This window comes from Haliotis asinina, chromosome 16 (genome assembly GCF_037392515.1).
Source record: "Haliotis asinina isolate JCU_RB_2024 chromosome 16, JCU_Hal_asi_v2, whole genome shotgun sequence".
NCBI lineage: Eukaryota > Metazoa > Mollusca > Gastropoda > Lepetellida > Haliotidae > Haliotis > Haliotis asinina.
In genome coordinates, this window is record NC_090295.1 from 21,069,639 (window position 1) to 21,085,478 (window position 15,840).

At 38.4% G+C, this 15,840-nt stretch overlaps 1 protein-coding gene across 1 annotated transcript; it reads left to right on the plus strand.

Moving 5' to 3' along the window:
- Window positions 1–567: 567 nt before the first annotated feature.
- LOC137268122 (ependymin-related protein 1-like) lies at window positions 568–15,445 on the plus strand. Its single transcript, XM_067802647.1, has 6 exons — window positions 568–759; window positions 12,041–12,148; window positions 12,337–12,421; window positions 13,187–13,357; window positions 13,750–13,838; window positions 15,323–15,445. Exons 1-6 carry the CDS (start codon window positions 634–636, stop codon window positions 15,341–15,343), a joined length of 600 nt encoding a protein of 199 aa, XP_067658748.1. The 5' UTR covers window positions 568–633; the 3' UTR covers window positions 15,344–15,445.
- Window positions 15,446–15,840: the final 395 nt, after the last annotated feature.

Sequence of the window (15,840 nt, forward strand, 5' to 3'; positions counted from 1 at the left end):
ATGTTTAATTCAATTTTAGGAAAAAGGGTAATATCTAATAGAATTGTCGTTACTTGTTTTAGTGTCAAATTCAGCTGCGTTCATGAGGAAAATATCTCTTTCCGTTATTCATTATTGCAACCTCAGGCGTTAGACTGATCGGGTGTAGCAGCCAGAACTTGGATAAACAATCCAAAATTTCGTAAAATATTTACTGCAGTACTGCTCCAGGTTAACTCTAAAACTTATGGAAATCTATGCGTGGGATAGGATTTAGTTAATGTGCTTGTGAATTTTTTTGTGACTCTGACACTTACCATAAACATAGTTCCATATTCCTTTCCAAACATGTAACTGACATTTAATTCTCCAACCATAAATTAGAAGCATTTTCAGAGTTTCCAATTATTCTTGTGCACGTCAGTTATTACAAGAGTGCATTAATGTTATATTCATGCATTTCTTTCTATAACAGAGCCCATTAATTCACACGAATGTCATTACCCTAAGTGGAGATGAATTACAACACTTTCAAGGACATTCAAGGGCCATGTGATCTTAACGGATGCCGGATAGTGTATATAAAGGACAGTCCGTGTTCACCCTGCCCACGACAGAAACCTAGACGTGCGCAAAGGTTGACGACCCCTCAACATGATGCTGCAGGCAATTCTACTCGCCAATCTGGCGACGGTTGCTCTTGCTTCCATCTGCTGCGCTCCTCAGCAGTGGGAAGGCTTTAAGGCCATTTCCACTTTCGATGCCTCGGGGATAAATCGCGTAAGTACTTTTACACAGTTTACATCCACACCTAGATATCTATGAGAAGATTGCCAGGAGAAGCAAGCTGAAGAACGTCCGTCGAAGTATGGTCGTTTATTTAAATGTAGACCCGTGAAGGTGCGGGATAGAACTGGTCTCCAGCATCCTATGCTAGTCGTGAAACGGGATCAGGCGGTCAGACTTGCTGCCTTGGATATTCGAAAAACCAGAGTCAAATATTAGGGAGTCCGTATTTGATTTTGTGTTTCTCGTGTCCCGCCCACACATATAAAAAATATATTTAATTTCTAAACTTTGTGCTGACCATTCTCAAATGTACACCGCACATCGAAGAAAAGACTTTTCACCTCAAGAAAAAAATAAAAGTTGAGTTTCAAATGCATTAAATTTTATTGAAAAAAGAAAACGAATTTTCAGAGGTAATTAAATGGTAGCAGCTCTGGCATCTTTACCCTCTGTCACGATTTAGGATTGGCATCCACAAATAATTACAATCCGTCAATATTAGGAGTTCGCTATTTTCACACAAATATGGCGGTCAGCTTTCAACTATCGTGTATGTTCACTGTAGGGGAACTTGGTTAAAGTGAGAGTGGAGACTTTGTGATTATAGACTCTGCAAGGTGAGGGTACGGTACAACAAATGTGCTGTAGACATACATATTTAACTTTATAAGATTATTTACCTAATATGTGCCTTAAATGGCAAGAATCTTTTTCACTTTTGATTGGAATCGGATTTTTACGACTTATAGAAATGGTTTGAAAGAAATCAAATAACTTTATTTCCAATGCAAGTTTTTACATGGTATTGTCTACACTAAAAATGAATAATTTAATATGAAACTTCCTGACAATTCTGTTTGCTGTGTTTGTAATGAGCTGAATGAAGATATTTGTCATGTTTATTGGGAATGGAGAGAAACACAAAAAATATGGAATGAACTTGAAGTTTGGATGAATAACTACATTGAGGAGACGGAAATAAGAAAAATATCTATTTTGGTTAGGAACATTATGCACAGATAGATTACTAAACCACATTATCTTAACTGCCAAAGATACAACTATTAATGTGGGATTAAGCAACACACTCCAAAACTTCAAAAGTTCATGTTTGTTGTGAGAGAAATTATCAATGTGGAAAAGTTCACTGCAATTAAAAATGATAGCCTCCAATGTCAAGACACAAAATGGAGATCTATATCACCAATACAACAATGAGAATAGACTCAATTGACCGTTTTGTGCCGAGAGAAACAACATTTCATTGTGTTACGTGTGACGTCACTAACTGTGACCTAGTTCTCTCTATATACCACGCCACACGTGATGCCCATGCACGAGCTCTGTGTCTGCTTGGGGATGACACGCTTCCCGTGCGAGTCATCATTCAGCGCTTGTTATGTTCGAATGATGTCGAGACAACCCCGGGATTAGCAGAATTAGCTACCGCCCAAAATGACCTAAGTTCACAAATCTCCTCTCTTCGGAAAGAAATCAGTGATATTAGTTCAAAGTGTGAACACCTGGAACACTCTATAACTGATATTCGTGGAGACATAGATGTAATCAAACAAAATCATGATATTGTGAACGACGACATCGATGCCCTTGCGAAGAAAGTCCATTCTGTGATCGAAAACATGTCCAAGGTAGATTCCGAACTAGACCGCTTGGAATCTTACAGCAGGCGTGACAATATTACAAGATATGGTATCCCCGAGGCTAACGGCGAAGAGAAGTCTATGGCATGCAAGCAGACAGCGTTGTCCACTCTTAACGAGCACGCTACTTTCAAAACGTGGGGACGTCTGATGTTATCCTCGCACTTAGGCTTGGCGTTAAGCGGGTTAATGCTACCAGACCTCGACCAATCATCGTAAAGTTGCACATGTCTGACGATAAAGTGCGCTCCCTGAAAGCGAGACCAGCTTTCAAAGCAGCGGGTCTTGGTATCTCTAGTGACCTAACGTCACGTCAGCCAACGTCAGCAACTTCAGGCTTTGAAAGGGACAAATTTGTTTGACTACTTCAAGGATGGCCAGCTGGTAACTGTACCTCGTTCAAACAGTAGAGTAACAGCGCCTACCAACCAACGAGTTTCTGGAGTTCGTACCCAAGAGAGGAAAGGGCAAGCGAGGTTGAAATCAAGCCTGGCATAGGATTCGGGTCGAGGCCCTGGCAATGTCACCGGTATTACGCCCACTGAACACGGCTTGTGCAATGGAACTCAATCATTTCTGTGCTGGAACATAAATGGACTTCGAAACAAATCAGGAGATGATGACTTTATAGATTATATTAGAAGAATTAAAATAATTTGCTTTCTTGAAACATTTGTTGATTCTAATTGGCTAGGAAATTACACAGTTTTCTCCAGCTCAGCAGTAAAACTGTCTGACTATGACAGGCTTTCGGGAGGTGTGTGCGTGTGTATACATCAGTCTATTAGCAAGTTCTGTAAGTTGATAACTACTGATGTCGACAATTTTATATTTATATATATGTCCAAAACTCTATTTGAGATTGATAAACATGTTAATTTGATATGCACATACATACCACCTGAAGGCTCTCTGCATTATAATCATGTTGAAACAAACTGTAGTTTAAATAAACTGGAGGAATTTTTATTAGATAAGCAACCGGAACTTAGTGACGCACATTTGGTTTTATGTGGTGATCTAAATGCCCGAACTGGTAATTCTAACAACCCGTCAACATCCACAGATGATGATACATTTCATAGATACTTTCAATGCCATGAAGATGTTGATGTTGATAATCGGATATCTCACGATTCAACTATAAACAAATTTGGCCAGAAACTTTTAGAAATATGTTACACATTTCAGATGTTTATCTCTATTGGGAGAGTATATGGAGATTTACAAGGGGAATATACATATTGTGCAAATCAAAGTGCTAGTGTCAATGATTATTTTATATGCTCGTCTGATTTCTTCCAGTATATAGGCTTGTTAAATATTGGGGATCGCCACGAGTCTGACCACTTATTACCTCTTGAATTAACTTGTAAGTTCCCAGGCATTAATCATAGTATAAACGATGATAACGGGCCCATACATACTAAACGACTGGTCTGGAATGTAAATTTTGTAGGCACTTTCCTATCAAACGTAAAAGAAAACCTAACTTCGTTTGGAGAAACTTTCCTTCAAAAAAATTGATTCAGATGTAAATGCGGCCATAAGTGACTTTGTAGAACTTTTATCAAATTCATCTAATTGTATGCTTAGTGATGTCAAACGCAAACACCGAACAAACATGCTAAACGCAGATTGTAGAAATGCGCGACGCAACGCTCGTAAACATCTTCGTAGATTCAGAGTGACTCGAAGCAATCATGATAGAAGGAAATAATGTGAACATAGAAATAAATATAAAACTTGCTACCTAAAATATACATCTACTATGAGAATGCGCATACAAGAAAGGTTAGAAAAATCAGTAAGTAGCCCATCTGCTTTTTGGAAAAATATCCGTCATTTACAAAATAGAAATATGTCGAGAAACAACATAACTAAAACTCAGTGGTTAAACCATTTCAAAAATGTATATTCAAGCGGAGAGATATTTGACTCAACATTCGACGAGGTAATTAATACTGCAGAATCCAAAAATGATTGTTATACAGAAGAAGACCAACTTATATTAGACAGTCCTATTGCTGAAGAGGAAATATTAGAAGCGACCAATCATCTTAAAAATGGGAAAGCTGCAGGACCCGATGATATCATAATAGAAATGATAAAATGTTCTAAATTTGAAATTGTGCCGTTCCTTGCGAAATGCTTCAATAAACTGTTTGAAAATGTTTCCCCGCATTTGGTCAAGCTCTATAATAATTCCACTTCATAAAAAGGGGAACAGAAACAATCCAGATAATTATCGGGGTATATCATTAATGAGTATCTTGGGGAAAGTGTTTACTTTGATATTGAACAACAGGCTGTTATACTGGGCGAATATGCGGGAAAATATTCCTGAATCACAGGCAGGATATAGAAAGGGATATTCCACTACGGATCACATTTTTACCTTGTATGCACTGCTCCAAAAAGCATTATCAGAAAGAAGGCATAGCAGTTGTACATAGCATTTGTAGATTTAAAAAAAAGCGTTCGATTCAGTAAATCGTTCTAGATTATGGCAGTGTCTACGTAAAACAGGTTTACAAGGGAAAATTGTAAGTATTCTGAAATCAATGTATTCAAACATTCGTTCATGTGTACGTTGTAAAGACGGGGTTACGGATTTTTTCGATTGTCCACTTGGTTTAAGACAAGGTTGTTGTTTAAGTCCACTTCTTTTTTCCTTTTTCATTAGTGAATTATATCATGATATCAATTTAGGTGGAAAACATGGAATCAAAATGTACCCAGATCTTGTAGAAGTACTCCTGCTCCTTTCTGCTGACGACGTTATTTTAGTTTCGGATACTGTAGTCGGTTTACAAACTCAATTTAAAATCTTAGAAAGCTATACCAAAGAATGGAAGTTAACAGTTAATTTAAGCAAAACAGAAATTGTAATATTTAGAAGGGGCGGTCCTGTAGCCACAAACAAACGATTGTTTTATGATGGTGAAATGATTGATATATCCGATCAGTATACTTAGCTAGGAGTTTTGGTTTCAAATAGAATGAGTTTGTTTAAATGCACTCAGAACTTAGCTTTACGTGGAAAAAAGCTTTAATACACGTTTTATCGGTTTTACATCAAGTTGGGACCATGTCACCCAATGTGTATTTTAAGATATTTAATACTCAGATTCAACCCATTCTGTTATATGGTTCTGAAATATGGGGTTTTCAGCAGTTCGATTGTATTGAGAGAGGTCATCTTTTAGCCTGTAAAAAGTACCTCAATGTAAGCCTAAAGAAACCCAATTGCACGGTATATGGTGAATGTGGTAGATTTCCTTTATATATTAATTCACAAATAAGATGTTTAAAATACTGGTTTAAGATTCTAAATATGCACGAACAACGTCTGCCTAAATTAGCTTATTACATGCTCTTAAATATGGATAGTGTGGGAAAACATACTTGGGTAACTGATATCAAAAATTTATTATTTTCTCACGGTTTCGGTTTCATATGGTTGTGCCAGACAGTTGGCGATATGAATGGGTTCATAAATGAATTTCGCGTTAGATCAATAGATATGTGTAATCAAGAATGGAAATCCACCTTAGATTCAAGTTCTCGATATGAATATTACAGGATGTTCAAAACGTTTCTCCAACCAGAAAAAATATTTATCAATAATTACAACGTATAGTTTACGAACTGTGTTCGTAAAATACCGTTTAGGTTTATTATCTCTAATGATTAATGAGGGTAGAAAAACCTCCGTCGAGAAAGAAAGTCGATACTGTCCCTTATGTAACATGGGGTTAGAAAATGAAATCCATTTTACGTTAATATGTCCTTGTTATCATGAATTAAGACAAATTCATACCGGGCCACTTTCTTGCAAAGCAGCAAATATGCTTATATATCTTTGTTACAAAGTAATAACGAATATGTTCTTGTTCACTTGTCTTTGTATATAAAGCATGCATTAGCAAAATGAGATCATCTCATAAAGCGAATTGTATATATCCTCGTGTGTGTGTGTGTGTGTGTGTGTGTGTGTGTGTGTGTGTGTGTGTGTGTGTGTGTGTGTGTGTGTGTGTGTGTGTGTGTGTGTGTGTGTGTGTGTGTGTGTGTGTGTGTGTGTGTGTGTTCCTGCAATAGTGCCGGAGGCCTTTCATACAATAAACATCTTTTGACTTTGACTTGACTTTGACTCTATAATCGGTACGTTATTGCGATGTCAAAATGTGTATTTGTGTAATTTCGAACTTCTAAAAAATGTAAAGTTATGTTTAATGATGTACCCTTGAGAACAAGAAAAACATTGTAAAAAGATTAATAAATATTAATTCCACATTTACCTCAATGCTATGTTTCTTCAATAACTCTGAGAACCATTGATAGTCATATAAAGTCATAAATTGTTCAGATTTTCGTATTTCTTTTAAAATGAATTGATATATTTGGTAAAATACATATTAAATGAATTATTGTATTATTCAAAGTCACCATTCTGATTGGCTTTATCACTCACTATAAAGAAACATGCACTGTTTAATCAGCGTTAAGAAGACACATGTCTACAACACTGAATACCTCTATAGAATAGTATAAAATTTGTGGTTATGAAATTTATATAAACGAAAATTCTTTCTTGGTCACAGATAACTCAATCACAAAACTTGAAAAAGTGACACAATTTCTAAAATTTTGTTCTTGAACCGGAATTGGACGTTTCTGTTAACGTATCTGTGGTGTCTAAAGACCATCTGAATGTCTGGAGCTGTAACTAGAAGTGATTTAACTCAATATAAAATTTTCATATTTCTTCTCTAAGCTGGTCCATGTCAGGACTATGTGTGACTAGAACATAAGTGATCAAGACTAATGTGGTAATATTTGTCCCATGCTTTAAATTCGACCATGAAGCTTAAAGCGGACTTGCCATATCTTCCTTTTTGGCATAGTTTTTTTTTTCTCCATGCTTAGATTTACTTCAGTATTCTGGAAATATATCGTTCAATACAAATCAGTGCAATGAATCCACTTTGGGATTAAATAGCCATGAATCGCCACATGAACAGGGACGTATCACTACTATCTGTTCCTCAATTCAGTGGTGTTTATTCACATATTGTGTTACATGAGGCAATAATTTATATTTTGAAGTCTATTTATGATTGACAGACAGTCATCAATTATCTACAACAATGTGTAGATCACAAACTCATGAACATTTGCTAAATTGTTGTTTTACCGAAAATAATCAATTTGTACACACTAAACATTGTGAATGGGACTTTGTACTATCGAGTTTTATGGCATAATTCGTTATGAACATTTTGTTTTTCGAGGGCTCTTACTCTTGATATTTTACCCATATTTATCATCAAAAGGACTTTCATTGCAATTTATGATAAAATGATATCTATGCTACGCTATATTTACTTAAGTAGATTATAACGTTACAAGACGCTTAGGATTAGGATTAGGAAACTTATTGCCTTTAATACCAAAAGCTAAAACTATAATTAACATTTTATCTCATAACACATATCATCGCAAAGACTCTCTGATGACTTGTAAAGGTCCCGGGGTAGAACAGGCCTTCAGCAACCCATGCTTGCCATAAAAGGCGACTTTGCTTGTCGAAAGAGGCGACTAACGGGATCGGGTGGTCAGGCTTGATGACTTGTTTGGCACATGTCATCGGTTCCCAGTTGCACAGATCGATGCTCATGCAGTTGATCACTGGATTGTCTGGTCTGGACACGAGTATTTACAGACCGCCGGCATATAACTGAAATATTGCCGAGTGCGGCGTAAAACTAAACTCACTCACTCTCTGACAAATCACAAAGACTCTGTCAGGAATCATGAAGTTTCTGTCGCAAAATCACAAAGACTCCACACTCTCTGCAACAATGGTCCCTTCCAGTGAACATACTGAAAGGGAATTTAGGGGCAAACCTTGACTTTGCCGTGATTCCCAATGCAGTTGGTGAGTATACATTCATATTTGAATAGTTATTTTATTCTTTTGCCATTTTTTATTTATTTGGGCCCGCCCAATCTTGAAAAAGTGAGGCTATGAGAAAGACAGAATTAAATACAGACGCCCTTATCGTTTATGTATGGGATAAAGCATGACCCATGGGCATTACGAAAATGTAAGGATGTTTTCCCTAGGGACGTAGGCCCCAGGGCTTTCTCGAGGGAAAACATCCTTACTTTTTCGTAAACCCCACGGGTCATGCTTTATACGACCTATAAACCAAACGAAGATATACTTCAGATATAATTTCAACATTTGGTACTCACTGATGAAAATCAACTGGGATGAGACTGGCAGCTGACGCCTTGCACGTGCAATACAAGTGCTACCCGTGCCCTGCACGTGCGCCACTACCCGTCTTGCGAGGAACACACAGTTCATACCGAGAAACAATCTCGTTCTTCAACAGCGTTCTTTCGTAGTCTAGTGGATGAAACAGCCAAGTCAGTAAGCGGAAGAGTGTGGATTCGAAACCGGGTGTCAGCACTGTTCATGTTGGAAACTGTCAATATTTTACGATCATATTCAGAGATGGAAAGACAAAGTTATATCAAAACTTCCAAAGAAGCTATAATTCAAAGTTCTGGGTGACAGAGGGACGATATTAAAATCATGCTCCGTCATCGACATGCATCGGGATATGACAAGAAACATTGCCCCGCGAGAACAATAGAGTGACGTCACTGGAGGTGTATAAACATATATAAAATTTTAATTATATTGTTTAAAATGAAACAAAGAGATAAAATACCAAAGTCTCGTGGGTACATTATAGATACTATGGTGGACGTTTTAATGCTTAATCAAATTGCAAATATTTCACACAGTTAGCCTAGTGGTTAAAGCGTTCGCTCGTCACGCTGCAGACCCGGGTTCGATTCCCCACATGGGTACAATGTGTGAAGTCCATTTTCTGGTGTCCCCCGCCGTGATATTGCTGGAATATTGCTAAAAGCGGCGTAAAACTAAACTCACTCACTCAGACTTTGCAACATGGAGATGCAGATTCAAACGTAATATAATGATACAAGAGCAGTGATTGTAGCAGCAAAGACAATAGTTGTAATATTCAGCAACATAAATGTCACTTTGTACGAAGAGCTATACCAAGGGTACCCAGGGTATTAAGATCATCACATACACTGATGGTCTTCTTGTGGCTTGGTATATGGTGCCATTCGTGACCAACTCGTGTTACTCCGGGACCAACCGAGATTACGGAAAGGGGCGAGTGGTGACGAATGATGTAATGTGCGATGAGAGTCAACAGTTATCTCCCCTTGTTTGTATATGAAAACAAAATGCACAGTAATGCACAGTGTTTCCTAAGGCAAAACATTTCGGAACCTTAACATTGTAGTACATTCATCATCTCTTTTTAATCTTGTGTGGGACACGAGTAAGTACAGAGTAACGTGGAGCAGTCACTGATCCCAACAGGATGCTATATGCAACGGATGCACATGGATAACGTATCGCAACAACTATGACTCGTTATCCGCATACAGCCATTCATATTCATATCATAGATTTGTTTTCTCCCAGATTAATTGTAATCTTAGGGTGCATCATAAATTGATTTTGAGATATGCACGTGATGCAGATATGCACGTGCATCACGTGCAATACGAGTACACTCCATGCGACATAAGCAAACATCAAGTTTTGTTAAATCTTGCAGCTCGATAAATTCATAATTCAAATTCAAATGATTTCGTTGTTCAGAAGCAAATACGGTGCCTCCACAACTGACAGTTGCTCAAAGATGGTACCCAAGTTGTTCACTTCTAAGACGTGCTTCAACCCATGTGTAAGGCTTTATATGTTTACTTCTCCACCTTGAATCCCTGCCATGAGCTGAAGCTGATTTTCAGGAGCTTCAGTCTGTAAGATACGCTTTGACAGAACGGTCGTGCACGCAGTACGACATGGCGTGAATCATTGATAATGACTACAGACTGGATTATTTACACACGCCGCCATAAATAGAGGATACTAAACGACCTTCCGTGGAATACCATTTTTATTAAACGAGTTAATGATTTGGTATCAAATGAGTGAAAGCGAGTTTCATACCAAATCTTTAAGGAATTTAATGAAAATGGTATTTCACGGAAGAGAGTTTAGTATTCTGTTTATTACTCGCCAACATAAATTGACAGGAACTGCGGCGAAATTGCCTGCAGTGTGAGGACACTCAGCTTTCAAGTCAAGCAAGGTCTAGTAAAATCGCGACATCAACATTAGCATTGTGACGTCACAACTTTGAACCATTTTGACGTCAAGCGGTATTACACTAGTGTAATGCTGAAGTGAAAATATTACACTGCAGTATCTTCAACGGGCGAGTAATAAGTTGCAATATTCAAATGTTTTAAAACATTTGATGGTCTATTGACTGTTGATAAAGAAAAAAAGTAGTGTCATCCCTATGATCTAAAAGTGGACTCTTCTAGTTGAAGTAGTTGAAAGACAAATAGGTTTAAAGAATTTAATCATTTCTATAACTTGTAATTTTCTGATCACAATCAAATGATAATTTATTTATCATATATGACATCGGTATTGAGAAAATTCACTTTTGTACATTCTCTGCTCAGTGTGTGGCTACTTGTCTACAACATTCACTCGCTATTTGTGTCTCATTCGTCACCACTCGCCAATTTCCGTAAACTATAGAGGAATACTCGTCCCTCACTTGATAGTTGACATGTGCGAAAATACAACAAACCAATCAGAATGGTTGCGGTGGTTTGATAAAAAATATAAAAAAATATAATAATAATAATAAACCAATCCCGACTACTTAAATCGTTTATGGCATTATGTTATTGTCTAAAAAAATCATGAAAAATATATATCGTCATATTGAAAGTACTGAGGACGTAACTAACAGAATTGTCTCTTGTGAAGTTTTTGATAAGAATCATGCGATTAACCGTGAGAGATTTAAATACACGCACATGCGTTTTTTACATCACAGCTCTCTGGGCCCAACTGATTATTACTGACGATCTTGCGAGCTTGTTGGGATTGTACGTGCGCTTCCAACAGTTTTAGGAACTGTAATTATACATCGCTACGAGATTGAAAAATCTGAATGTAACTAATCGACTTTAATTTTTTGCATTGGGAATATGTTTCACCAATCCTCTCCACTCAACTACATATCATTATAACGACAGTCGATCAAGATTAGTGTAGCACTGACCAGTGAGTCAGGCTCATTGAGAGGTATATGGGGTGCTGCATTCTCTAATCCAAATAGTCAACATTGTTTTTGTATGCAATATGGGTTAAAGGCTAATTGTGATCAACTGTGGCGACACTAAATACATTATGTCATGAAATGTCAAATATCAGTTTAGACTTATTTAATTTCTTTACCACATCAACTTTTCGTATCAGCCCTGTGCCTATAAAACATGCACTGGTATTTGTTCAAGATCACCAGATCCTGAAGGTAATCCCGCCCGTCTTCTCCCGTTCTACTTCATGGGACCTGACCAGACGAAAAGGGACTAAGACGTTGCAATATATCTGAGTAAGCCCTGACCACCAAAGAACTTTTAATTGCTAATCTAATCAAGTCTAATCCTACCTCTTCTGTATTCAGTACCTGGAATCCTATTCCTATGACGCCATCAACCAAAGGTACGTCATCAACAGCAACTACACAGATACTTTCCTCGGCACGTACAAGGAAATCTGGGACTACGGCAAGGTGAGGCAATAGATTTCAAAGCACTTAATGAGTGTTGGTTGGCTGGTTGGTTCTGAAAGGGATTGGTTAGAGCATCAGTACTGTACGATAGATTGGTGTGTCTTGTTCGTTGGACGTTTGTAGGACTTACCTGTTTGATTGGTTGGTTATTTGGTCGGTTCATTCATTCATTCATTCATTCATTCCAGGGGACTGGCTACCGCATCAACACTGAGAAGCAAACTTGTCAGTCATTCTCTGTGACGGGGAGATTCCCTTTCAACTGCATTCCGAGTGAGAACTTTCAACAACTATTCTGTTTTAACTTTGTAGTGAGTGAGTTTAGGTTTACGGCGGACTCACCAATATTACAATATCAAAACATTAAAGTCGAACCGAATTGGTATGATGTTCAACGTAGGAGTAGGGTAACTGACAAACAACGTCGTCACTGAGACCAACTACAGACAGGTGGCCCCCATCCTGACACGTAGAGGTTCCTTGAGGCCTGGTAGGGTAGCTCCATGGCTGAATGCGTCACGCCGAAGAGTCGGGTTCGATTCCCCACATGGATACAATGTGTGAAACCCATTTTGGTGCCCCCAGTCGTGATGTTGCTGATATTTTTGAAACAAAACGACGTAAAGCTATACTCACGGACGTCCTAAAGACATACACAAACCATACACCAACAGGATTGCAGAATTGTTGGAATATTGCCATGTCATGAAACCATGCTCACTGAACCCAAATGTAAGCCCATATAACCAGGTGTCCATTGTCGAGATACTGCTGAAACATTGCAAAAACATCATATAACTTCACTCACTTATTCCTACCAGAATTGACGACTAACGTATAGAAACAGTTATCAGTTCTTGTGTGTCTAAATTATAAATATATGATCTCCAAAAGGTGTCCAGAACAGTTCTTAGTTTCTAAACTCAGGCAGTCAAGATTTGTCAAATCCTCCCAGAGTTAGGATCCTTTTCATATTATTTCTCAAGGTCGCCAAGGGAAGACCACTACATGTTTTTTTATTAGTTATTTTCACTGCAGGTGGCGCTGTGGAATTGAATCCGGTCACCATCGGCTATGGCAAGGGCGGTATCTCTGCTATACCATACCAATTCAATGATACGACGGACGAGTTTAAGAATATCCTAACCTATGTCAGCGACCGGAATTGCGTGCCTATCACCACTACAACTTTAATCGAGCGTCCCGGAAGTAAGTGTGAATCACAACTTTCTGATTGCGCCGGGGTTGTACTTGCGTTATTGTGCATTTAAAGGGTCAGATTGTACTTGTGTTTATATATATTTAAAGGGTCAGATTGTACTTGCGTTATTGTGCATTTAAAGGGTCAGATTGTACTTGGGTTTATGTGCATTTAAAGGGTCAGATTGTGCTTGCGTTTATGTGCATTTAAAGGGCCAGATCGTAATTGCGCTAGTGTGCATTTAAAGGGCCAGATTGCACTTGCGTTATGTAAATTTAAAGGGTCAGATTGTACTTGCGTTTATGTGCATGTAAAGGTTCATAATGTACCTGGGATAGTGTTCACGGGATAATTTAGATATGATAGAACATTCCTTATATGAAATGTATGATTTTTGCAGACAGCTTTTTGAGCGTCGAGTGCGTAAACGAAATTTTACCCGGCATCAGGGACCTCTCTGTCTTCGATCCTCCATACTACTGTGGAAAGGTGAGAGCAATACGCAAGCACGCACACATGCCACACACTGTCACCAACACTGCCCCTGTCGTACTGTTACAAGGACAGAATTAGACGCATTTGTGTCCCAGATTCCACTTTAATATGCTTTTTGGTTAGTCATCCTCTCACAGAATTCGTGGTAACTGACACTGCTCCCAGCAGAAACTCTGAAACTGAAACTGTATCCAAACAACACTGGTTGAATTCATGCGTTAACAGATTACACTATGGAACCCAGTCAGTAGAGGCTGTAACTCGTCTGTAACTCTCGTGAGGCGCTACTTCCGTACCAGTTTTAAGCCTCACTCAGCAGTATTTCAGCTATATGGAGGTGATCTGTAAATAATCGAGTCTTGACCTGACAATCCAGTGATGACCATGAGCATTGATCTGCGCAACTGGAACCGATGACAAGTGTCAACCAAGTCAGCGAGTCTGACCACCCGATCCCGTTAGTCGCCTCTCACAAACATGATCGCCTTTTGTGGCAAGCATGGGCTGCTAAAGATCTGTTCGACTTGGATCTTCACGGGTAGGTGAGTAGATGTGTCAATACAACCAGCACTGTACAACAATACAACAATACAATACAACCAACAGTGATCACCAAGATCCAGTAAGCTAGTACCTTTTCTCGAAATCTTAAACCACTTTAAACAAATCAGATGCCCCTGTACAACAAGACATGTGCAACCTACCTTTTAGTGACCAGAAGCAATAGGCGTTTCTTCCTGTTATGCATCACCTAATTCCCGCTGTTCACCATTGAGCAGGTCTGGTATATTGTTAGCCTTATGCAAAAGTGTAATAGCACGCATATATTAGCCTAATAGAGGGATCTTTTACACATTTATTATATACCAGATAAGCAATTTATAGTGCAAGTCCATAGGCACAGGGTTGAGCCCAAAGGGTTCTCAAAACTGCATACGACACTTTTACGTCCGCCTCAAAGACTCTACCCATGCTTTGCCGGAGTGCCATGCCACTGGAGACTGCGACTTGGTGCCTGAGGGTGAGGATGAGGGTTCGAATACGGATTGGACTCAACCCAAGAATTTGTATTTTACTAAGATAGTGTAATCCTAAATACATAATATATTACATTCGATCACTTTCTAAATGTCACTGTGTACTCATGTAAACTGTCAGCTAGACTCACAACTGGAAGAAATTAATTCCCGTGACATATGTCTTTTTAGCATATCTTGATCAAAGGATTCGAACTGAGTTGGCTAGGGGGTCGGCAAGTGTACCTGCCAAAAGTACAATGATAGGGAGATAGCTCCAGCTGGATCTATGGCGGATAGGACATCTGGGGGAACTGTGCATTAAGAACCTGCTTCATGTTAAAATATATTTTAAAACATTAAAATAACACATTCTCAGACAGTTGTTTTTTATGATTTTAATGAGACCATGTCATCTGCATCAACCCATGGGTTTACATAGTTTTCTTATTTCTTTCTCAGGTCGCCAAGACTGCTTTCTAAGACGTTTCACGGATCTAACTAAATGATAGGATGTTGGAGACGCGAGACAATGAACGAATTGACTATGACTGACGAAAGGGAATAAAGCTTTGACATCTGTAATTAGTGTTATGTTACCATCTGTCTCGTCATCGTTAAAATTGCAGTAGGAACCCCCCTTCCCATGTCGTTTTTGGATGCGACAACATCAACGACGCCCTTGTCTACTTGGAATAAGCAGGCTACCGGACTAGTCAGACAAAAAATGTTATCATCTAAAACTGTGTTCCACAGGAGATATCGCTTGTGTGAGATCAGATGATATCCTAGGAGATATCGTGCTGTGTTGAGATATGTACATTTTTCATTGAAAACTAATGAAGAATGATTTTGGATGATAAATACAATCTCACCCTCGTGTCTACTGATGTCAATTATATCAACACTTGTAGGTAAAATTTGTTACTTTATCATACTTTATTATATACTCGATATCAGTAGACACTTAGGTGAGATTC